At 42.2% G+C, this 26,235-nt stretch overlaps 1 protein-coding gene across 2 annotated transcripts in view; it reads right to left on the bottom strand.

The window, feature by feature from the left end:
• Window positions 1-3,658: 3,658 nt before the first annotated feature.
• The window catches only part of PAX2 (paired box 2), a 188,312-nt gene continuing 165,735 nt past the window's right edge, over window positions 3,659-26,235 (bottom strand). The window contains exons 8-10 of one of the 2 annotated variants that reach the window (XM_083364655.1): window positions 11,337-11,438; window positions 6,435-6,521; window positions 3,659-4,083 (exon numbers count right to left, since the gene is read on the bottom strand). In XM_083364655.1, coding sequence (XP_083220781.1) covers window positions 4,007-4,083; window positions 6,435-6,521; window positions 11,337-11,438 — 266 coding nt within the window. In that variant the 3' untranslated portion in view covers window positions 3,659-4,006. The remainder of the gene's footprint in view (window positions 4,084-6,434; window positions 6,522-11,336; window positions 11,439-26,235) is intronic. The other variant, XM_083364654.1, reaches the window with a different exon arrangement.

Here is a 26,235-nt window from a genome sequence, read left to right as displayed (position 1 = left end):
TAAGATGCTTAAAGGTGTAATTGAAATGATTTTTGATTGCACATTTTAGTAGGCTGTAGAAAATATAAAAGAACAAGTGCATTTCCAGATCTTTTAATTTGGGGCCATCAATAAAAATTCTTTTATTATTTTTTTAAAAAAAAACACAGCCTAAAATGTAGATGATTTTTGTGGTCCAACAATATCAACACATTTCAATGGTATTATGGAGAACAACAAAGAGTTTCTGGCTCATGGCAATGGTCATTTTTGATAATCTTACGAAAAGGCTCTATAAAGCAAAATACAACCATTTGTTATATCCACCCAATATTGACAATTCGTTGATTTGTAAAACCTCCTGCTTTAAGTTTGCTTGAAAGTGGATCAAGTGCCTCTTGATCTTCATCAAGATGTACCAAATGGGAGGCAGCAAGTATATCTAGCTCTCTATGAACACTTGTTCCTCTTTTATCTCAAAAGCTCCTAAGGAGAAGACCTTGCTTCTCTACAGAGGGTTAACATTAGATGTACACGATACATATGAGCATCTTATGCTCCCTACAATCTTTTATGTAAATTATATCTCCTTTCTTCTCCAGATCCGACAGAACATCTCTACTAGTAGAAAAGAGAAGTAATAATTTTTCTCTCTCTTTGCTTAGAGGAGGGAGGGAAAATGTTTTTGAATATTTTGGGAGATAGTGCTCAAGGATGTAGGGAAGAAGGACATTGACAAAGATTACTTCTTCCCCCTTCCCTGTATAGATTAGGACATTCTAGACTGGATTATATTGAGACACTACACTAACCTGCTGAAGGAAAAGCTAGATTTTAATAAGTCTGAAATTCACCATGAGCATGCATAATGTTCCATTCATGTTTTTATATGATTTACAATATTCTTACATTATGACATGAAACTTGCATAAATAAGGTATTTTAATAATGGAATATTTTATATTGTTAAGGCAAGAAGAGGTAAGATAGTTATGGAACTTAAGTGGATACCATCATCAGGAGATGGGGAATAAACACATTTATTCCTCCAAGTTAGCAACCTTTTCTAGAATATTAATTGAATGAATTAAGCTAAATTCTCAAGATTCCAAATGCAACAAGGGAATTGCTGTGGTAACTCAGGAAAAAAAACCTGATTAAAAAGTCCACTTTATTTGCATGCCATTCGCTAAGGGAGAATTATATGGGAATTAGAACACATAAGAAGAGACTTTGGAAATGAATCCTTTTGCTATAGAAGGCATTCTATGCTGTCACTTTTGTGGATGGGAATGAATTTCTTCATGATTCTCACTCTGGTAAAAGGGGAGTAGGTTTTTCTTCTCCCTCCTCTGAGGACAAGACCCTGCTAGACGTAGTCAAGTTTTCACAAATCTGAGTTTTAAAATTTCTTTTATTATGTATCTTATAACTTTTTATTTCAATAAAAGGGAAGGAAGGCAAGAAGCAGAGCAGAAGGAAGGTCATGATATTAGCACTTGAGATGCAATGGGCCCAAGCGAAGCCCTCAACAGATTTGGGCAACTGCAAGGAATCAGACAACATATGGTCAATAGGATGGGGGTGGGGAATCTTCAAATTATTTCACACAGAATAGCAGGCTTAAGAATTGGTGAGAGTATTATGACATAGCAAAAAACAAAAACAAAAACCCAACCCAACAAGATAGGTAATAAGATTGACCAAGATAGGTGATAGGCCTTGTGTGTGATTTTTACATAACAAATATATTGTCTTGCATTAGATGGCAAGTTTAAAAGTGATTTTGAAATTTTAGACTTGGCATGAATTGGCAATGGCACGATCGCTTATCTGTCCATTCTCAAATCAAGTTGTGACCACATTGTAAACCTGCTGGTAGTGTGTGCCCTTTCTTTCATCACTGTAAATAAGAAAAGAAGGCATAACATTCTGGAAGTGAAATCTATTTTTCTGTATTTCAACATTTCTTTTGCACTGTATCACTTCTCATACATTTATTCCATCCTGATGTTTCTATATGAGTGGCAGAAACTAAAAGGTAGAGAACCAAAAAAATAATCTCTGTTCTAAATGGAATTATTTGGATTCATTGTCAGTTGCCCAAACTGTTATATCCCCCAGCAAAAAGCAATACATTTTGGCTGGCAACTAAACAAATGCATGTTACACATAAAGAATGGAACTTTAAACTGTTTTCTGAATTGTTGCCAAATTTGTGCATTGTGCAGACAGCTGCACAAAAAGTATGCAGGTAGTCCTCAACTTGCAACCACAACTGAGCCCAAATTGATGTTGCTAAGTGAGAAATTTGTTAAGTGAGTTTTGCCCCATTTTATGACTTTTCTTGCTGTGTTTGTTAAGTGAATCACTGCAGTTGTCAAATTAGTAACATGGTTCTAGTTCTAGTTCAAGTGAATCTGGCTTTTCCATTGGGTTTGCTTGTCAGAGGTCGCAAAAGGGAATTGCATAAACCTGGGACACTGAAACCATCATAAATATGAACCAGTTGCCGAGCATCTGAATGTAAATCACATGACCATAGGAATGCTGCACAGGTCATAAGTGTGAAAAATGGGCATAAGTCTTTTTTCAGTGCTGTTGTAACTTCAAACAGTCACTAAGCAAATTGTTGTAAATCGAGGACTACCTGTACTTTATCGTTTTTTTCCTTTTTTTCGGGTCAAGTTTTTGACACCTTGCTGGGCAACTGGTGGTACTTGGATAGTGCCTTATCCTAAAAGTGGTACAATGGGTGAAAAGGTTGAAAAGCCCTACTATAGCAGATCTCCCTCTCTTACTGAAGAGAATCAGCAATTGGCAGATGATCCAAATGTGTTCTACTATAGGATTGAGAGATTACTGTCACTGTTTTCTCTCTATACCAATGGCTGCATCTGTAAACCATCATAAATATGAACCAGTTGCCGAGCATCTGAATGTAAATCACATGACCATAGGAATGCTGCACAGGTCATAAGTGTGAAAAATGGGCATAAGTCACTTTTTTCAGTGCCATTGTAACTTTGAATGGTCGATAAATGAACTATTGTAAGTCGAGGACTACCTGTACTCACTCTCCTTTCTGCCATACATGAATATTCCTGTGTGCATAATAGGAAGAGAATGAAACCCAGGAAAATGTGTTGGGTGGTATTTCAGCTTATTCTGTCATAACTTTACTTAAAAAAAAACTGGGGTTTTATTTATTTCCCTCATCTATGTATAGACTTTCAGGGCAAAGCATTAAAAGCAGTTATATTTATATATCCACTTGTATCATTCATTTTGATGATTGGTTGACATCACTCCATCCTTCTTTCTGACTTGACTCTGAATATTTTTTTACTTGTGTGATTACTTGTTCACCTTCAGCTTGTAAGATTTTGACAAATACGATGGAAATGGTCAATCTTCAAATGAGAAGAAAGCAAGACCTAATTATTTCAACCAATCTATATAGGAATGAGAGGGAACATATCACACGAGGAAACTTTTGTGAAATACAGTGAATGATGCACAGTCTTTCCCCCTTCATTAGGCTGAGCCGCATGGTTCTCTCAGGCTTCTGGAAATTTAACTGTTGGTCATTCTGAGTCCTTTTTCATAGATGATCATTTTAGCGGGCAACAATTAATTTATAAGCAGCATTCTCCTCTGCTACTGACTGCCCATACCCCTCTCCATTCTTCTTTCAGTTAGAGAAGACTCATGTGGAAGAAACTGAAGAATTCACCAAGGAGGAGTCTGAAATATTGCAGTGGTATTAGCAACAGAGACAGCAGAACCACTGGCCACAAACTTGATTTTGCCACTACCCAATGGAGTAGCTTGGCTAGATTGCAAGGGATATGGCATTTTCAATCTTGTGATGTCAGTAAATTCTGCAATCTGAAAGAACACTGAGGAATAGAAGGTGGAGGGAAGAGATGTTGTTTTCTTCCAGGTGGTGCAGAATGTCCATCAGACAGGTACAATATGGAGGCCTAGGCTGTCACCCTGCAGTTTCATGTGGTTTCCATGGTAGCTAGTGGCGGTCATAGGCAGCGGCAGCAGTGGGAGGTGCGGAGCCCCGGGATGTGGCACTATAATAATAAGGGGAACCTGAAAGTTAACACAGGAGAAGAATGGACTGATTGAAAGGACATACAGTAAAATAAAATAAGAAAAAAGAAAGGAAGAAAAGAAAGAAAGCATATTAAAAGGAACTGGAAATGAGGATCTCTTTATGGCCTAGATATAAAATAGGAAAACATATGTAGTATATCATGCACAGCTAAATTACTTGGATTATCTAGTCTAGTGCTTGTCTTCAGAGTCCCAGAAGAGGGAAACAAGAACCTGGCAGGTGTACTTAGATTCATCTGTGGTCCTATTAACTACCAGCAACAATTGAATATATCTAATTTGTTCTTGCCAGCTTGGCTGTTTTTTAAATATTGGAAATTTCTTTTTACTTTGTCATCCCTCTATAAGCCTGTAAGAGTTGTTAATAAATGGGTGGTCTTAAAAACTCAGTAAATAAAAATTATTCTTTTCATTTCCAGTAAAATCTCCAAAACCATTCTGGACGATACTCAGTCCTCATGTAGAAATTTAGAAACTTGGAAAGGAAGAAGGGAATCTAACAATACTACTCTTTTTCTAATTCCAGTTGCAGAAATGCCCACCTTAGCATAAGCATGCAGGAAATATAAGCAACTTTATTATTTGGAATACTTTCCATTCTGAGGAAGTATATGAAACACTAAAGTACTTTTTTATATAAAAAATCTGCCAGATCTGTGCAAAGTAGTCTCTCAGTGTATAATATTAAATATTTAGCAAAATCAGGCTTAGAACAGATCTGAAAATCAAGCTTAAAAACTGGTGATAGAATTGTTGATTGAGCTGAAGGTATCTCTGAATAAAGTGTAAGATGTATAAGAATAAATGTATGAGTCAAGATGAGACAGATTTATTCAAAGAACTTTAGTAGCTGATCTTAAGAACTGAATTTTATGAAGCTTTAATTTGTTAAATAAATAGAAGGCACACGATATACAAAATTACACATATGTAATAACAAGATTGCACTAAATGCAATAGCAGATCATATGACACATAATATATTTTATTAGTAGGTGTACACAGTCCCAATAATTTTCAAGAGATCTATGCTTTGTGGCTTCTACTCTTCAGGTATGCACATAATGGTCATATATTAGCAATTACTACAGAAATATGATTAACAAAAATATTTGTATATAATTTTAAATATTTATCTATTTAAAACATATACAATTGCCCATTTTAAATCTGAACAGCTCCCACTCAGAAATATGTAATTCTTAATTCATTACGTTAATGAATTAAGTTGGAAGTGGTCATTTAAACTATCAAGCCCAACCTCCTGTTCACTGCGAGTGTACTGTGAGGGAGCTCATTAACATTAGTGTTTTAAAGATGGGCAAACTGGGAAATAAAAGTATATCCCAGAAGGAAAACTTTGTTAGATTCTTGTAGCAAAAACAAGAATTGATTTTGTGATATCTTAAAAAATGAAAGAAGCGGGTGGACTGGTAAAAGAGTAGATGGGATGGATAGGATGGACCATAAACAAAACAGTAATTAAATGTGACATTTTGCACCAATGAGCTAGTTATTACATGCAATATCATATGATATCCTGGTCTCTGTTTAATCTGGGAGAAATAAAGTTAAATCTCATTGCTTTGAGGTGAAATATTTCTTTAGGATGGCCACTTTGAGGTAAGAAATAGTGTATCATGTCTAGATGTTTTTGTTTTGGTATGTATTTAAATAAATCAGGCAAATGCTGCCATTTTCCTTTTTATAGGAGACTGTGGCTCTAGCTTCCTTGACATTTCTTTTATCGTTTGCTCTATGTAGGTTTTTTTCAGCTTTTTTGTAATTTTTTAAAGAAAAATATTGCAAATGCTCAATGGTTTTATATAAATGTGTTAAAATGTTAGCAGTTTTATTTCGCAACAATTAAGATAAGATTATTTTCCCTCAGTATCCATTACTTTATATGGGAATTATCCAACTTGGTGTGAAACTCAAATTCAGAATAAATCAGAAGAATTCAGAATAGACTCTTGTCTGAAGTAGAGACGACAGCTCCAGTATGCCCTGTCCTAATTCAAAATTATAGGAAACAGCTACCACCCTCTAACACCCACCACCACCACACATAAAAATTGTGGGCAAAATGTAAATGTAAACACTTTGCCTAGATAAAACATCTTGATGAAAAGGGGAATACTGGATTCAGTGACAGGACTAGCCCAAAGTTAGTTCATTTTCAGTTTTTTGGGTTGGTGGCAAAATCATAATATATTTTAGAGTCCCCAGTAAGATAGAAATAAATAGGAAAAAGAAAGCAAAGAAACAAGTAGAAGGGCAACAGAAAAGGATGGAAAAGGGTAGAGAAAACCTGAGGGAATACTCACTTAGTAATGCAGGATTGCTGAACCTCCAGGCCTCATTGTAGGTTGTGTATTGAGGGTGGCTGTAAGGATTGCCTGAGAATTCACTCCCTGGAAAGAACACAGGAGGATGTCATTCATACCATAATTCAGACAGAGAGGAAAAAACAAAAACAAAATTGCATTAGTACCTGACAAAAGAAGAAGAAAGTCATTAGAAGAAACATTGTGGCAAACAGGAAAGTCTTAAGAGTGGATTGGCAAAGGAGACAAAATGGGAAACTGGGAAAAATGAAGTTTAGTCTAATACATAAACGTAATAAAGAGTTTTCAGGTGCAATTTCATCTGGAATTTCTGTTGAGAATCCTCTAAGAAAGACCAGAGCATGTCAAGGGACAAATTGTAGCCAGCAGAGTGGGAAGTTGTAAAAGCTTTCTCACTTTCAGATGGCTGAATCTAAGCAGAACTTCCAATAAGAAGGCAACAGGCATTTTTCCAATAAAAGTCAGGTGGAAGGTTCTTGACAAGGCCCATTTATGTAAAAAAGGGGCTTAAATGCATCCTTTATTTTTCTATATTGTCACTCAATTTGTTTCTACCTTTATTCTGAAGTGCAGGTTAAGTAAAGAACTTCTCACTCACTCTTCCTCTCTCTCCAGATCAGTCAAGGGAAGGCAGAAGCACCATATGTGCACAATGTTTATTGACAAGGAGTTAAAGGAAATGGGCTGCAGGATAATGAGCTTTTGAGCTCAATTGCGACCAAGAGGAACCAGTTATCTCCTTTTGTGATCACTAATGAAACATGTAATTTTCTCATCAATGCTAGATTCTGTTTAACTCATCTCTTTGGAGAAGGCCAGGGCTGTGACTTGTTCACGGCAGTCCTAGAGCTTTTCTATTGAAGCAGAAAATGCTCCAGAAAAAAAGCTTTAGAGGAAGAAATTAGGAAAGGCCAGTTACTAGTAGGATAACTGAAAAAGCAAATGCTCCCAGAACATTACAAGTCTGCTCACTTAGTCACTTATCTCATTAGCAATAATGCAAAAACAGGTTTTGTATAGTATAAGAGTTCCAGTATCTATAAACCAAGAGACATTACAATCATAGGTCTGGAAGGAATCTCGGAGGTCTTCTAGTTCAGCCTCCTGTTCAAGGAGACTTTATAGCAGAGGTCTTCAAACTTGGTCCTTTTATCACTTGTGGACTTCAACTTCCAGAATTCCTCAGCCAGCGTGCTTGACTGACACTGCTTTATAGCAATGTTTCCCAACCTTTTGGGCACCAGGGACTGGTTCCGTAGAGAGTGTTTTTTCTGCGGACTAGGGGAGGGCTGGTTCCACATACTTCCTGGATCCTGCATGTGTGGGATGGGGCTTTGCTTGCTTGCATGACGTAGTTCCTGGCGGGCTGCAGACTGATGCTGGTCCGTGGCCCAGGGATTGAAGACCTCTGCCTTATACCAACCCAATTAAATGGCTGTTGAGTCTGCATGATTATGGAGCACCCACGACCCCAGGAAGCAAGCTATTCCATTCATTAATTGCTCTCATTGTCAGAAAATTTCTCCTTCTAGGTTGAATCTCTCTTTAACAAGCTCCCACCCATTACTTCTTGACCTGCCCTCTGGTGCTCTAGAGAATAGGTCAATCTCCTCTTCTTTGTGTCAGCCTCTTAGGTACTGGAAGATAGCTATCATGACCCCTCCAGTCCTTCTCTTTGATAGGCTATACATACCTAGCTTCCTCATTTGTCATATGATTTAGCTACCAGACCCTTTATCATCTTCTCTGAAAACTTTCTAGGGTCTCAATATCTTTTCTATATTGTGATGACCAGAACTGAGTGCAATATTGCAAGTGTGGTCTCAGTAGTGCAGTGTAAAGCAGTACTATTACTTCTTGGTTTTTTTTTTTGTTTTTTAACTCTATCCTTCTGATGATACAGCCTAGGACTGCACTGGCTTTTTTGGCAGCTGCAGGACATTGCTGGCTCTTACTTAAGTAGTGGGCCACTAGAACACCTAGAGCCCTCTCAGTTTCTACTGTTAAGCCAGTTACGACTGTTGAGCCATTTGGTTTTTCCTGCCTAAGTGCAGGACCTTACTTTTCTCACCACTGAATTGCATCTTTTTGGATAGGCCCAATGCTCAAGTCTATCAAGATGCTTCTGAATCTTGACCCTATCTTGGTGTCATTCAAAAATTTGATAAATTTTGATAAATTTGATAAATTTTCCTTCTATCCCTTCATTTAATTTATGAAGATTTTGAAGAGTACTAGGCCCAAGACTGAAACTTGAGGTACCCCACTGCATGCTTCCCTCCATGTCGATGTAAGTTATATTGAGAAGTACTAGCTGAGTGCAGTTTGTCAGCCAATTGCAAATCCCCCTGGTGGTGATACTGTCTATTCCACATTGTTTTATCTCACCAAGAATTACGTTGTGGTCTACCTTGTCCAATGCAGCAAGTTTATTATGTCCACAGCACTTCACTGATCCACTAATTTATACCGGTAGGTACTTTATCAAAAAAAGCAATAAGGTTTGTTTGGCATCATCTGTTTTTAACAAACCTATGCAGTCTTCTAATAATCATATTTTTTTTCTAGGTGCTCACAAATCTTCTGCTTGATTTCCAAGATTTTCCCAGGTACTGCTTGGACTATAATTTCCTGGATCCATTTTTCCCCTTTTTGTAGATTGGAATCACATCAGCTCTTTTCTAGTCTTCTGGTATTTCCCTGGCACTACGGGAGCTTTGAAAGATTACATTCAATGGCTCCAAATTGCATCTGCCAGCTCCTTCAGAAGCCTGGGATGTAAACCATCTGATCCAGATGATTTCTACTCATCCAGGATGGATAGATATTCTTTTACTAATTCCTTGCCTATTTTGACTTATATACTTATTCCATCTCCCTCAGTGCTGCTTTAAATAGATTGGGCTGTTTCTTCATTTTGCATAAAAACAGATACAAAGAAGTAATCAGTTCTGCTTTCTCCCTGCTGCCTTTCATCTTCTTGCCATCTGCTCCCATTAGTGGACCTATTGTTTCCTAGACTTACTTCCTTACATATTGAATGAACTGTTTTATTTATCAGTTTTGATATTGGTTGCTAGTTTTAACTCATTCTGGCCCTTAGCCTTCCTGGCTCCCTCCTTGCACATTTGGGCTATTCGTTGGTATTCTGCTTTAGTTATATGCTTCTCTTTCCTTTTTTTTACATTTAAACTTTTTGTCCCTCAATTTGTCAAAAAACTCTTCATGCAACCATGCTGGTCTCATCTGGTCTTTTGTTAGGGGATTGCTCTATCAGCTTTTAGTGTTTTTGAGTGAAGGAGTATTGGACACATAATAATTTTTAATAACAATACATATAGAACTTAAGCAACAATAAACAATAAATTTTTTCATGCAATAGACTACCACAAATCACTGGAAACAGGGTCTGAACTTCACAGTGTCTTTAGACAATCCTCTTCACTTTATTTACTCTCTCTCTCTCTTCCAAATTATAAATTTCTAGTTATTTAGTTTCATCCTTGCTGCTTGAAGCTCTCATGGATGTTTGATTCAAATACACAGTGATCTGCCAGCTATCTACCAACCACCAACAGCTATCAAGCAGTCATTTCTCCACTAACCTTTGGTGATTCCTAAGTTATCCAACTATAGTTGTGTTGCTATGGCCTCCATGATATCTGGGTGATGTCAGAAGCTAGCAGTGTCTATGTCTGTGTCCAGAAATATATTTGTTCATGATCAAACAATGAGCAAATAGTGAAGTCAGAGCTGCTTTGGAAGGCTATTTCAAATCTTGCATGCCACTTAAAAAATTTGCCACATTACACATTTTATGGCAGAGGGCTTGAAGAAATTATTTTGTAGTGATTGGCAAGTTCATAACAAGGGTTCTCTCTGTGTGTATTGGTAGGGGGAAAAGATACAGTTGAAATATTTTAGATTCAGGGCATTTAGGATTTCAGTTATTTAACCTACTGATTTATATACCCCATCCCTATTATCTCTGCTACTCTTATACATCATACTAATTGCCACTAGAATTTTTAATTACCCCATCCAGTGAAATGTTGAAAATATTGGAAGCAGAAGTCCTTGCAATACACTATATATTAAAGACCCAAGGCAGTATGTTACCCATTAGCCCTGTCTTTGCCAAATATCATGTTATTGGTGTCCATGATATTGAAAACCATGAAAGGCGGATCCACCAAAAAGAAAGAATTTTGCAACTTAGCCATCCACTTGGCAGCTTTTCTAGAAAGGGGTGTAAATGCATCACAGCAGCAAAATGATTCCTCCCACTCAACAGCCCATGTTACTATTATTGGATATAAGTGAACATGAGAGTGAGGTCTAGTGGTTAAGGCACCAGACTAAAATGCAGGAGACCATGGTTTCTAGTTCTGCCCTAGCCATGAAAGCTGCCTGAATTGGACCAGTCTCTTTCACCCAACTCACCTCACTCTATTGTTGTGGGGAAAATAGGAGGATGTGTTGGATATGTTTGCCACCTTGAGTTATTTGTAAAAATAACAAAGGCAGGATACAAATAAATAAATAAAACATCCACTCCCAATTTTTCTTGCTTCAGGCTGAGACATGCGCATGTAGTCAATCTTGCTATAGGAGCACAAGGCAGTCCTGGGAAGTCATCTCACTCTATTGATAGAATTATATTTCCATATATTGCTTGGTTGCAAACAAAACTGATTTCCCTAATACAGTGGAAATCAGAACTGAAAATAAATAGCATTAGGAAAAAAAACCACACAACCCTCTGGAATTGGAGTTGATCAAACTTATTGAAATGCCCTTCCAAGTAAGGCATTTTAAAAAAACAAAACAAAACCCTATTCACTTATGTAAATAAAACTGATGGGAAGCAAGGAACCTTACCAGGCACCATTCCTGCAAGAGTTGAGGTTGGGTAACTGCCTTGTCCAGTTGGTGGAACATGTGGTGGGTAGCCAGGCAAGGTTGTGCTGGTCATATCACGACCTAAGAAGAAAAAAGGAGGAAGAACTGATTTCATTGTGGTAGCTGGAGATGATGAGCATGAAGCAGGGAAATCCTACTTTGTTACCTCTACCCTAAAACCAGGGCTTTTCAACCAGTGGTATCGGTACCACCTGTGGTACATTGGCACTTGGCAGGTGGTATGCGACCTTCCTAGAAAAGTGGTAGCGGGGGAGGGGAATGAACTGAACCGGTGGCAGCACCGCACAAGCCTGAGCGAGAGATGGCTGGAGCTGCAGGGCTGTCAGGGCTCAGTGGACGTGCCAGGATCAGCGCCAGGCTGCAACTGGAGCTCAGCACTGATCCTGGTGCTTCTGCTGAGCCCAGAAGCGCCGATCAGCTGGAATGTTGCAGCATCTCCAGGGTCTTGTGATTTACATTCAGATGCTTGGCAACTGATTCATATTTATGACAGTCACAGTGTCCCAGGGTCATGTGAAGTGACCAAAACCTGCTGCAACCACCCAGCAGACGGGGGGAGGGGAATAAAACCCAAATACCCCCCACCCCACCCCGACTGCCAATCCTCAACAGAAATGCTCACAACAATGAAAACCTCGGACAGGAGGAAGAGCGCAGCCGGGCAGGCAGGCAGCTGTCTTGCTTGGCTGTGGCTTGGGGGGCACCTTTTTCAGTGCCATTGTAACTTCAAACAGTCACTAAGCAAACTGTTGTAAGTCAAGGACTACCTGTACTTCATCCCTTTTTTTTGGTCATCAAGTTTTTGACACCTTCCTAGGCGACTGGTGGTACTCAGATGTTACCATATCCTAAAAGTGGTACAATGGATGAAAAGGTTGAAAAGCCCTGCTCTAGACCATGTTAAAATATATCTCAATGAAAAGTTGTAGCCACAGAGCATCTGCTATTCAAAGCACCTATCTATTCTTGACCAACCCCATTCCACCCAATCACTGTGATTGTTTTTCCATGAGAGAGGAAGCAGCACTAGAATCTAGTAATCATTCCCCTTGACTTTCTTACATGAAAACGTTAAGAAATATATTATTTTCTAGCCTCATTTTTCTAGGTAGAATAGAGTTTGGCCCTCAGACCAAATTTGCTGGCCAGCAAATTTTATGTCAACATATTTTTTTAAGTTAAGGAGTGGACAGCTGTAGTTCAATGAGGTTGTCTGGCTGTATCCTCAGTTGTGCAGATGTAGTAGAATAATAGCAGATCACATTGTGAGTCATTCTAGACAAGAAGGTGCCTTTTAATTCCTTTGTTTATTTATGTCTATCGTGTGTATCTCCACAGAGACCAAGACAATTTAGGATACATATCCATCAAGAAAAAAGGGGGGATTTTATTTTGACCAGCAAATCCTCAATTCTGAGATTTCATTGTAAATAGATGGCTGTAAATCTAATATTGTTGTTGTTGTTAGCTGCGAAGTCGTGTCTGACCCATCGCGACCCTATGGACAACGTTCCTCCATGCCTTCCTGTCCTCTACCATCTTCTGGAGTCCATTTAAGCTCACGCCTACTGCTTCAGTGACTCCATCCAGCCACCTCATTCTCTGTCGTCCCCTTCTTCTATTGCCCTCAATCTTTCCCAGCATTAGGCTCTTCTCCAGTGAGTCCTTTCTTCTAATCAGGTGGCCAAAGTATTCGAGTTTTAGCTTCAGGATCTGGCCTTCTAAAGAGCAGTCAGGGTTGATCTCCTCTAGGACTGACCGGTTTGATCGCTTTGCAGTCCAAGGGACTCGCAGGAGTCTTCTCCAGCACCATAGTTCAAAGGCCTCGATTCTTTGACGCTCAGCCTTTTTTATGGTCCAACTTTCACTGCCATACATTGCAACTGGGAAGACCATAGCCTTGACTATACGCACTTTTGTTGACAGGGTGATATCTCTGCTTTTTAGTGTGCTGTCTATGTTTGCCATGGCTTTCCTCCCCGGGAGCAAGCATCTTTTAATTTCTTGGCTACAGTCCCCATCTGCAGTGATCTTGGAGCCCAGGAAAATAAAATCTGTCAGTACCTCCATTTCTTCTCCATCTATTTTCCAGGAAATCAGAGGGCCGGAGTCCATGATCTTGGTTTTCTTAATGTTAAGTTTCAACCCAACTTTTGCACTCTCCTTCTTCACCTGCAACAAGAGGCTCTTTAGTTCTTCTTCACTTTCTGCCATTAGAGTGGTATCATCTGCATATCTTAGGTTGTTGATATTTCTCCCGGCAATCTTAATTCCAAGTTTTGATTCATCTTTCTCATGATGTGCTCTGCATATAAGTTAAATAGGCAGGGCAACAGTATACAGCCTTGCCAGACTCCTTTCCCAATTTTGAACCAATCAGTGGTTCCGTGTCCAGTTCTCACTGTTGCTTCTTGGCCCACATATAGGTTTCTCAAGAGACAAATAAGATGGTCTGGTATGCCCATCTCTTTAAGAACTTGCCACAGTTTGTTATGATCCACACAATCAAAGGCTTTAGCATAGTCAATGAAGCAGAAGTAGATGTTTTTCTGGAACTCTCTAGCTTTCTCCATGATCCTGCATATGTTGGCAATTTGATCTCTAGTTCCTCTGCCTCTTTGAAATCCTGTCTGTACTTCTGGTAGTTCTCGATCCACATACTGCTGGAGTCTAGCTTGTAGGATTTTAAGCATAACTTTACTAGCATGAGAAATGAGTGCAATGGTGCACTCATTCTTTGGCACTGCCTTTCTTTGGAATTGGAATGTAAACTGATCTTTTCCAATCCTGTGGCCACTGTTGAGTTTTCCAAATTTGCTGGCAAATTGAGTGTAGCACTTTTACTGCATCGTCGTTTAAGATTTTGAATAGCTCAGCTGGAATACTGTCACCTCCACTAGCTTTGTTGTTGCTCAGCTTTTCTAAGGCCCACTTCACTTCACATTCTAGGATGTCTGACTCGAGGTCAGTGGCCACCTCATTGTGATTATCAGGGACGTTAAGCTCATTCTTGTATAGTTCTTCTGTGTAATTTTGCCACCTCTTCTTAATCTGTTTTGCCTCTGTTAGGTCCCTGCCATTTTGGTCCTTTATCATGCCCATTTTTGCATTAAACATTCCCTTCATCTCTCCAATTTTCTTGAAAAGATCTCTTGTCCTCCCTATTCTATTGTTTTCTTCTATTTCTTTGCACTGTTCATTTAAGAAGGCATTCTTATCTCTTCTAACTATTCTCTGGAATTCTGCATTCAATTGAGCGTATCTTTCTTTTTCTCCCTTGCCTTTTGCTTCCCTCCTTTCCTCAGCTATTTGCAAAGCTTCCTCAGACAGCCATTTTGCTTTTTTGCATTTCTTTTTCTTTGGGATGGTTTTGGTTGCTACCTGTTGTACAATGTTGCGAACCTCTGTCCATAGTTCTTCAGGCACTCTGTCTATCAGATCTAATTCCTTAAATCTATTTGTGAACTCTACTGTATATTCAACAGGGATATGATTTAATTCATACCTGAGTGGCCTAGTGCTTTTCCCTACTTTCTTCAGTTTAAGCCTAAACTTTGCAAGGAGAAGCTCATGGTCTGAGCCACAGTCAGCTCCTGGTCTTGTTTTTACTGACTGTATAGAGCTTCTCCATCTTTGGTTGCAGAGCACATAGTCAATCTGATTTTTGTGTTGACTGTCTGGTGATGTCCATGTGTAGAGCCGTCTCTTGGGTTGTTGGAAAAAAGTGTAGTATACCTGGTGGTCATCTGAATTAAATTCACCCATTCCTGTCCATTTTAGCTCGCTGATACCTAAGATGTCGATGTTCAGTCTTGTCATCTCTTGTTTGACCACGTCCAGTTTGCCTTGATTCATGGATCTTACATTCCAGGTTCCTATGGAGAAAAAACTTTACAGCATTGGACTTTCCTTTCACCACCAGACACATCCACAGCTGAGCGTCCTTTCGGCTTTGGCCCAGTCGTTTCATTCTTTCTGGCCCTACTAGTACTAGCCCTCTGCTCTTCCCCATTAGCATGTTGGACGCCTTCTGACCTGAGGGGCTCAGTGTCATATCTTTTTGCCTTTTGGAACTGTCCATAGGGTTTTCATGGCAAAGATACTGGAGTGGGTTGCCATTTTCTTCTCCAGTGGATCACGTTTTGTCAGAAGTCTCTGCTATGACCTGTCCATCTTGGGTGGCCCTGCACGGCATAGTTCATAGCTTCATTGAATTATGCAAGCCCCTTCGCCATGACAAGGCAGTAATCCATGAAGGGGAAATCAAATATTAAAAATACTCAAAAACAAGCAGAAACTATCCAGTATAATTCAAGTTAAATAATATTTTGAAAATCTATTTTAAATCTATTTTATTTTTGTATTTTTAAAATTGGATCAAGTCAGACTTTTCCAACTCCACAGTTCTTTGCTTTACAGAAACTTGGCTAAATGAAACAACAGAAGATAGTAGTCTGCAGCTCCCAGGATTTCAGTTTCAAAGGGCAGACCGAGTTGTAGAAACATCCAGGGAAAAAGAGAGGAGGTAACTGCTTCTATATTAATAACCACTGATGCAATGATGTTACTTAGAAGTGGACATGTGGACTTAAAACACAATTCATCAATTGCAAATCCTTTTATGCCCCATGAGGGCTCTTTTCATTCACCTTAGTTGGGGTTTATATACCACCTCATGCTTGCATAAACAGTGCATTGCAAACCCTAGCTGACCAAATCTTGTGTATAGAATAGAGATATCCAAACTCACAACTCGCTTTAGGGGATTTTAACAGTGGTAATCTAAGTCAGTGGTTGCCCAGATACGCTCAGAATGTCACCTGTCTCACTAGAGACAAAAATATTTTAGAACAGGGCTTTTCAACCCGTGGTACGTGTACCACTAGTGGTACGTGAGCACATGGCTGGTGGTTCACGTAGGACCAGTTGAACAGCACTGTAAAAAAAAAAGTAAAAATAAAAAATAAAACGTTTTTTTTACTAACCTGCTTTCAGCTGCATTCTGTTTCTCCATTCGCTTCTTTTTGCGTGTTTGTGGGGGGAAAAAAGTTCCATGAGACTTCTAACTTCTCACGAGATCTTGCGAGAAGTTAAAAAGTCTCATGGAACTTTTTTTGTCCCACAAACACGTGAAAAGAAGCGAATGGAATAACGGAATGAAGCTGAAAGCAGGTTAGTAAAAAAAAAAGCTTGGGGGTGGTGAGGGGATCTGGGTGGGGGTGGGGGCTGGCAGAATCTGGCGAGGCTTGTTCCATCCAGATGTCTTTTATGCTCGCTGAAAGGGAGGGAGCCCCACTTTTCCTCCCATACTCTCAAGCAGGGTTTCTGCGGGGTCTCCACTGCAGGGAAGTCCATGCCTGCAGCCACGAGGACACCACTGGGATTCCCCTCCCCACAGTGTGATGCCAGATCGGCCCTCTGCAGAAAGCTCCCAGTGGTCTCCTGGCTCCCCGCTGGCGACCTCAGCCAGTGAGGAGAACAAGGGAAAGGTGGCGAGTCTGGAACTGGCCCCGACCGCTCTGGAGGGCTCCTGGCATTCCACTGGCCTCCTGGAGTGGTCAGGGCTGGTTCCAGGCTTGCTGCCCTCCTCCTGCTCTCTTTGCTGGCTGAAGCCACTGCTGGGAGGCCAGTGGAACGCCAGGAGCCTTTCCCCCATTCTCTTCACCAGTGACCCCCTGTAGAGCTCTGACAGCGACATGGCCGAGCAGGCGGGGTGCACCGCCGAAGGTGCGCAAAGTGGTGGAGGTTAGTCTGCGGGCAGCCCAGAGCTGGGGGGAGGCACAGGCGGAGCAATTTCGACAGCTGGTGGGCCCCATGAACTGCCCATGACCTTTGCCTGGCCTTTGCCTGACTTCTCTACCCGGTGGCCGGCAAAGGGTGGCGGGTGGGAAGGGAGGGAGCTGCTCCCTCGTGGCCAGGTAGGTGAGGCGCCGGGCCCAGCGGGGGAAGGTGGCCACCTGGCTCCGCTTCCCTGCACTCGCCTGGTTGGCACACTGCTTGCCCTCTGCCAGCCAAGCCCAGAAAGCCAGAGCACGCTGCCCCCGATGGGACCTCACAGGAACAGTAAGCAGCTCTGACAAGACCAGGAGGTCCTCCAGGTCACCCAATTCCCACAATTCTTCTTGACAAGAGAGGACACCAAGTCCCCCACCCGCTGGAGGGTGCCCGGTTGAGAAAGCTGCCTTGTCTCTCCTTTTTTTCTTTTTCTTTTAACTACCCTGGAGGGATCTGTCAGACAATTTTACTGGCTGACCAAATGGGGAGGGAGGGAAAGTGAAAGTACATGGATGGGGAAGGGAAGGAAAAGAAAAAAATGGATGAAAAAGGGAAGGAAAGGAAAGGGAAGGGAAGAGAAATGTGAGAGAAAGCAAGGAAGAAGAGCGAGTAGGGAAAAGAGAGGGAGAAAGGTGAAGAAAGAAGAAAAGAGAAAGGAAAAGATGAAAGGAAGGAAAAGGAAGGAAGAAAGAAAGGAAGGGACAATGGGAGAGAGGGAGGGACAGAAGACACCCACCTCAGTCCCACCCCCTCTACCAGAGACCCACGGATTTCCTCCCCACAGGCACCCTGCAACCTGAGTTATGAGCTGGCCATGCCCCGCCCCCCCAGCCATTGACTTTGCTTGTCAAAAGGTTGCAAAACGTGATCACATGACCCTGGGACACTGAACGTCATAAGTATGAATCAGTTGCCAAGCATCCAAATGTAAATCACATGACCCTGGGGATGCTGCAACAGTCATAAGTGTGAAAAATGGTCATAAGTCTTTTTTCAGTGCTGTTGTAACTTCAAACAGTCACTAAGCAAATTGTTGTAAATCGAGGACTACCTGTACTTTATCGTTTTTTTCCTTTTTTTCGGGTCAAGTTTTTGACACCTTGCTGGGCAACTGGTGGTACTTGGATAGTGCCTTATCCTAAAAGTGGTACAATGGGTGAAAAGGTTGAAAAGCCCTACTATAGCAGATCTCCCTCTCTTACTGAAGAGAATCGGCAATTGGCAGATGATCCAAATGTGTTCTACTATAGGATTGAGAGATTACTGTCACTGTTTTCTCTCTATACCAATGGCTGCATCTGTAAAGATCCCTCTGTTAAAGTATTGAAGTTTGCAGGTGATGCAACAGTCATTGGCCTCATTCAAGATGGTGATGAGCCTGCATATAGGTGGGAGGTTAAACAACTGGCCCTGTGGTTCAGCCAGAGAAAACTGTAGGGATGAGAGTGGATTTTAGGAGGAGATTTCCTATTCTACCATCTCTTCCTATATTAGACAACACAGTATCAACAGTAGAGTCTTCAAGTTTTGGAGTTCTATAATCTTCCAGGATTTGAAATAGACACCTAACATCAGAACCACCATTAAAAAGGCACAACAAAGAATATTCCTCCTGCATCAACTCAGAAAGTTCAGACTGTCTCAGGAGCTGTTGACACAGTTCTCCAGTGTAATTATTGAATCTATCATTTGTTCTTCTATAACTGTCTGGTTTGGTATAGCAACCAGACAGGACACTTATACAGTACAGAGTTCAACAGATAGTTAGTACTGCAGAAAAAAAACACCAATTGCAACCAGCCTACCTTCCACTGAGAACCTGTATATTGCACAAATCAGAAGGAGGGCTGAGAAAGTATCTACAGATCCCTCCCATCCTGGACCTAAACTGTTTCAACTCCTCCCCTCAGGACACTGCTACTGAGCATTGCATGTCGAAATAACCAGACTTAGAGACAATTTTTTTTCCTCATGCCTTCACTCTGCTGAACACCTAATTCCCACAGTACTGTCTTATGTCTAAGCATATTTACCAATGTAGTATGGCTGTAGTACTATTTTCCTTCTCATCTTTTCTACTACCTTTTCTTATTGGTATCATTATTATGATTATTATCTGTTGTTTTGCATATACACTGAGCATTTATACACCAGAGACAAATTTCTTGTGTGTCTAATCACACTTGGCCTATTCTAGTCTAGTCTAGTCTAGTCTACACTTTTTCTTATACAATAAAGTACAATGTTCCGGTAGGCCCACACCAAAGTCTATTTGAGGAATAGCGTCCACTGGACTGGAACTCAGGGCCGCTTGCTGGACCTGCTCAGAGGGTGCAGCCTCAGTGTCCAGAGAAAATCCACATATAGCCAACCCTCCATCTCCTCGGCTGAGAGTTCTGTCAGAGCATGCAGACTACATCATCGGCCCACTGTCGCAATGACCCTGTGATTGGCCCTCATGAGGGTCTTGAGCCAGTGACTGGTTTGCTAGCCTCCAATGCAGTTGGTCGATGTGCTGTCGAATGACTCAACCATCTTCCAGGACCACTTCATACAAAAATGCCCCTTGACCATCATTCCAGGCCCAAACCCGGTCACCAACTGTCAGCCCCATCTAAGTAGCGTTGGGCTTCTGCCCATGAAGTGCAGGGAGTTGTGCATTGGCAAAGTAAGACGTCTGCCAGCCTGTGGTGCCAGTCCCCTGTGATGATCCTCTTTAAGGATTCTTTGGTCGTTCAGACAATGCCATTTGTCACCTTGGCCATTCGTGTCCAGGTGAAAATGGGCTGAAGTGGCATGCCTTATTAAGTTAGCCCTGAGAAAGGACTGAAATTCTGCAGCGGTAAACTGAGCCCCATTGTCTGAGACCAGCAAGTCTGACAACCCGTGCATTGCAAAGATTCTGCACAATTCCTGGATGGTCCTGGCAGTAGTCATAGTTGAGACTGGTGCGATCTCTAACCATTTGGAGTGACTGTCCACAATAATGAGGAACAGCTGTCTCTGAAATGGCCCTGCAAAGTCAATGTGGATTCTTGACCATGGTGAATGTGTGGCTTCCCATCAGTGGACAGGAGCTTGAGGCATCTCGGGCCTGGATTGTTGGCAAGTGTAACAGCCATGTACTTGGGCCTCAATATTTTTATCTAGTCCAGGCCACCATAGGTAGCTCCTTGCCAGTGGCGTAGCGTGGGGGGTGCAGGGGGGGCAGGCTGCACCGGGCGCAACATCTGGGGGGGGCGCGCTCGCACTGAGCTGCTCAGGGAGCCCCAAGGGCTGCACAGAGTTGGCTTGGCTCTGCTCTCGAGCTGCTCTTTCTTGCAAAGCGAAATGAGTCCGACAGGTGAGATGGGCGGCCACATAAACTGAATAAAATAAATAGAAGTGCCCAACTCTCCGCCCAGGCTCAGGCCAACCGCAAGCGCCCCGCAGGCGCCCTGGCAGGTTTGGCCGAGCGAAGACGGACCTGCTGGCCGGCTGGCCTAGCTTCGTGCGCATGCGTGGCTTTATTTAGCGGGGCTCACGTGCGAGCTTGAATGCAGCAGCTCTTGCAGGTCGGAGCCCCGCCCAGCCGCCCTCGAGAGGGACCCGGAAGCATCCCGCATGCGCGCGACTCTTCTTGGAAAGTCTACGCCGCTGCGGGGCGCGTCTTTTCAGCAGTGCCGTGACGTCACCGCCCACCCGCCCCTCTATTTCCGCTTCCGGTTGCCTTGTCCCGGGTGCTGACAACCCACGCTACGCCATTGCTCCTTGCGAGTCCCTTCATCTGGACTATTCCTGGATGTCCATCATGCAGAGACTCTAAGACCCTGGGCCTCAATGAGCTTGGGACTATGACCCAACTCCCCCAAAGAATGCACCCCTTATAAGCTGAGAGCTCATCTTTCCTCATGTGGAAATTCTGGAATTCTGCCTCTGGACATTTTTCTGGCCATCCTGTGTGTACCCAATTCAACATGCGGCTAAGCGTCTTGTCAGTGGCTGTCTCAGCAGCCATGTCCCCAGCATGAAGGGGTGACTCTGGCAAATCCTGGATAGCCAGGATGCATGCAGCCAGAGTGGGATCTGGCTCTACATGTGGCAGGGGCAACCGGCTAAGGCCATCTCCCTGCCCAGTTTGTGAATCAGTCTGTAGCTGTAGGCTGAAAGGAAGATAGACCACCTCAGCATTCGTGGAGGTAGAATCTGAGGTGTCTGCTTGTTTATGGTGAACAAGCCCAGAAGTGGCTTGTGGTCTGTGAAGACCATGAACTGGCAGCCATACAAGTAGTCATGAAATTTTTTTATGCTGGCCACAATGGCTAGTGCCTCATCTATTTGTGCATAATTACGTTCTGCTGAAGTCCTAGAGTAGTAAGCGATGGGAGTCTGTCTCCTGTCAGCCATCAAGTGGCTCAACACGGCCCCAACCCCATACAGAGATGCATCACATGCGATGCAGACAGGCAAATTTTCATTAAAATGGGTGAGGACTGAGTTCAAAGACAGCAGTGATTTGACTGCCGTGAAGCTTTTCTCATGGATACTCGTCCACTGCCCCTGTGCCATTTTGTCCAAGAGTTGGTGTAACAGCTCTGCTACTGCGGCCTTGCATGGAAGAAAGGCCCCCAAAAGGCCTGAAGCTCCCCCTTAGATTTCGGACTGGCAGCCTGTTGAATTGCTTTGAGCTTGGAGTCCACTGGATGAATGCCTGTGGCATCGATGCGGAAACTAAGGAACTCTGTTGAATCTACCCCAATCTTGTATTTCTCCCTTTTTAGTTTCAGCTCCACTTCACAAAAATGCTGAAGGATGGCTTTGAGCCATTCTGCCAAAATCTCCGCTGATTCCCCTGCTATGAGGACATCATCAAAATAGGGGACACCCCTGGAATGCCCTTGAGCATGTGCTCCATCACTCCCTGAAAAAGCCCTGGGGCTACAGTAACCCCGAACTGTAGGTGCTTAATCCTGAAAGCCCCCCTGTGGGTGACAATGGTCTGAGCTTCTGCTCTGGCCTCTGCCCATGGGCAGCTGATGATAGGCTTGCGCCAAATCTAATTTGGCAAATACGTGACCTCCCTGTAGTGACTCCAAGATATAGCTGACTACAGGCACTGGATATGCATGTTGCTGAAGTGCCCTGTTGATAGTGAACTTATAATCCACACATATGCACACCTCACCATTGGCCTTAAGTGGTGTGACTATGGGTGTCTCCCACACCCCACTGTCTATGGGCTGCAATACCCCTTGTTGCACCAGCTTGTCCAGCTCTACATCGATTTTGGGTTTGAGGGCGAAAGGCACTCTATGAGGCTTGATCCATATTGGGGTTGCTGTAGGATCAAGGTGAAGGGCAATAGGAGGACCTTTGTACTTCCCTAAACCTGAACTGAAGACATCAGCAAACTCTTGGCAGACTGCAGACAGGTCTGCCACTACTGTCCTGTGAATGCCAGCTACTTGGATGCCCAAGGCATCAAACCAGTCGAGGCCGATGAGATTTATGTGTTGGCCCTTCACTATAATGTCTAGTGGACCCTCAAACCCCTTGGAGCATGGCTTCTCCTTTGACCGCTATGCGGGAGTTTTGGAAGTCCATCAGCAAAAGGTTAGATGGCCTGAGTTTAGCTCATCTTCCACTGTGATTGCAAACATGCTTGGATGTCCCTTGGAAAATTATGGATAGGGCTGATCCTGTGTCCAGTTACCTGTTGCATGGAACTCCATGAAGCTTGACCTTGATTCTAAGCTTCTCTTTAAGAGGGTGATGGGCACCAGTTCTGAACACACTTCTCCGGCTGGAGCAAAAGCCTATTCTGTGTTGCTCCAGGGCCCTGGTACCTCTCCTGAATGTGTCTTCTTGTGGTCCATTCCTCTGGTGACCTCTGCAGATGGTGGCAATGTGGCCTGGTTTGCCACATGCCTGGCACGCTGCTGCTTGGAACTGGCACTCCGAGTATCTATGGCAGCCTCTGCAGCCCATGCATCGAGGGAAGGAAACTGCCTTGTCAGCTGGCCTCTGTCCCCTCTCTGGTTGCTTCTGCAGCTGATCGACCTCAAAGTCCAAGTCGGAATCTTCTGTTCATTCAGTGTCCTCGTGGTGAATGGTTTCTGGGCTGGGCATGTTCTTGGAGGGCCACAACACTTTAACGGCCCCTCCAGTGGCTTCAGTGGCCATCACCTCTTTCAAAGCATCTTGTAATGAGAGGGTCTCCTCTATGAACAACTTCTGCTAGAGCTCTCGGCTTCTCAGTCCACAGACTAAAAGGTCCCTCAGTCTTTCTTCCAAGTCTGCAAAGTTGCAAAGCCAAGATGCCTGTCAGAGGGCAGCTATGAACTCGGTTGCAGACTTGCCTGGCTATTGCTCCTGCTGCTCAAATGTGTGTCTGCTGCTGCTGCTCAAATGCTATGATGGAGAGCTTCGGCTCGAAGTGGTCCTTGAGCTTCTTTTTGAGATCTGCATAGGAGACTGACTCGAGCAGAGCACCCCAGGTTCTCGGCTATGTCGAAAGTAGCTGGTCCACACATGCACAGAAACGTCGCGGCCTTCAAACCATCTTCGCTAACCTGGTTAGTGCACAGATAGTTCTCGACACAAGAGATGTAAGAACTCCAGCTCTCGGGATGTGCCATGTCAAATTCTTCCACTTTGCCGACCTTGGCCTTGGTGAGTTGCTTTCATGCTCACAATGCCTTGTGCTGCAAGGCTTCTGTGCTGGCCCTAGGACAGATCCTTAGGGCGAGGTGGTCTCCAGCGTGGCTTGCTGGCAGACTGAGGGGGGGAATGTAGTTCCTGTCAGGCTCTGGTGCTGGCCTCACCCCCTAGTGACTTCTGGCTCTCTTCGTTAAGCAGCACATTCCACCCTTGTTGCCACTGTTATGTTCTTGGTTTGGTTAGGCATTGACGAGGCAGAGCGGTGAAACAGCAAGCATGTTTATTCAGTAACAACAGAAGCAGCCCTAACAGCTGCTGAACAGCTATCTATACGGATCACCTCTAGACAGCAACCAATAGATTTAAAGTAACAATTCCCGCCCAAGACACAGTTAGCAGTCCTGGAGACAAGCAGTCTGCGTTTCAAACAATACAGCTGTTAAAGCAATCATTCAACTGATTGCAGCAATTAAGGCCAATATATTACAGGTGATTAAAGCCTCATGCATAGAAGTAGCAGGGTAGGTCTTACCTTTTCATGTTAGGTTAGGTTTAAAAGACCCAAAATCATTTGTTCCAGCAAGTCTGATCTTTCCTGTCAGTTTTCAGGAAAGATCAACCTGTGCCACCTGTTTTCTTCTTCTAGCATTCATCAGATTTCACATTCCCCAAAGGCTTAAAATGGGGAAGGAGTAAGAAACAGAAATAAAAACTAATAATAAAACAGGGAAAAGGAATATCACAATATGTCGCAGACAACTATCATGATACATGCCTATTTTGGTCAGACAAATACTGGGGGAAAATCTATTTGCAGTCCTTTGTTAGAAATGTTAACCAGGTGATCCAAATGTTTCACAAATAACTGCTTTTTATAACTTCTTTAGAGATATTTTTACCTTTACTGTATAAATTGAGGAGAAGGGGAGTGAAAAATCAGAAAGTCCCGGAGGCTCATATTCCAGTATAGTATTCTAATTAAGAAATGCAGACTTCAGAAGTGAGGAGAAATGAAAGGATGAACATTTTGCTATTTTTCTTCAAATGTTTCATGTGAGCATTAAACCAAAACTTAACATCCTTTCATTTGTCAATTATACTATTTTCATTTTAGTTGAGCACTGTATTTACATCCATATCTACTATCTATATATGATAGTATATTCCTACAGATTGATTCCTGGTGCCAGGCAAAGTTGCCAAAGTACTACTTTATGGCTTTTCATGGGAAGCCAACATCCTGATAAGTTGTGAATGTGCACTAGTTAATGTCAAGCAGTGGGTTATTGATTTAGAGCTGCAACCAGATTTACCAGTTCTACCTAGAAATATCTTTCTGAGCCACTCTGCGCATCTTCTCCAACCTTAGTTGCATAATGATTCCAGACTTTAGAAGGGCTTTATTTTTGGCCAGATTCAATGCCCTCCCAATAGCCATTACTGAAGCGAGATACTAAAAGACCTCTTTGAACAAAGACCGTGTCCATGCAGTGGAGGAATAATCTATGGAACATGTTATTTTGTATTGTCTTCTCTGTATAGTACTTGCCAAGAAATATTATCTCCATTCTTTACCAAACATTCTCATTTGTTGGTATACAATACCTGGGGCTGAGAGCAATGAGGCAAAAGGTGGAATACAAATGAAGGAAATTTACACTGTATTTGATGGAACATAAGAATTACAGAATGGAGGGAAGGAATTTGGAGTTCATCTAGCCCAACTTTTTTATTTTTTTATTTTAATTCCATTTATATCCCAACTTCATGCCCATTGATAAAAACAAATACTTTGATGCTTTGGGCAATAAAGAAGTAGTCCTTTTTCTCCTCTATTTCATTTTTGTAGCAATGGGAATTTAAAGTTAGGTTTGGATTTTGAAAGAGATCAGATTATATCCCCAACAGCCTTTAGTGATAAATTTGCATGATACTTTGAAGATAATATTATGTCTATTTGGCATAACTTTGATTACATGATTATCATAGTTACACGCAGATCATTGTTTCATCCAGTTGTATTGGGGAGTTCTAGTTGTTGAGACTGTGGATGCAAAGAAAGTCCTTAAATAAGATTGACAAACCTATGGAGTTCAATCCTACCTAGTAAAGAGAAGATGGCTAGTGGGGTCCAGGAGATGGTTAATTCTTCCTTAATTAGAAAGCTACTGATATCAACCTCTTTGAAAGTCTGTCATCAAGACTTCTCTTGAAGAAGTTTTCCTTGGCCCTAAAACTAGTGAATAATTATGGGCCCCATTGCTAATATTCTGTTCTTCAACAGGGTGTTGAAGCAAATGGTTGCTGTCAAAATTCAAACACCTTGGGTGAAAACTAATTAATTAAAATTAATTCAATCTTAATTTGGGTTCAGTTTGGAAGAGAAAACACCTTTGTCATTTGGAGGGATGACCTTTCCAATGAGAAATATTAGAGAAATGGA

The sequence above is a fragment of the Vipera ursinii genome (genome assembly GCF_947247035.1).
Source record: "Vipera ursinii genome assembly, chromosome: 5".
Taxonomy (NCBI): Eukaryota; Metazoa; Chordata; class Lepidosauria; order Squamata; family Viperidae; genus Vipera; species Vipera ursinii.
Note: the sequence above shows the minus strand (reverse complement) of the source record. Positions and strands in the feature narration are given on the sequence as shown.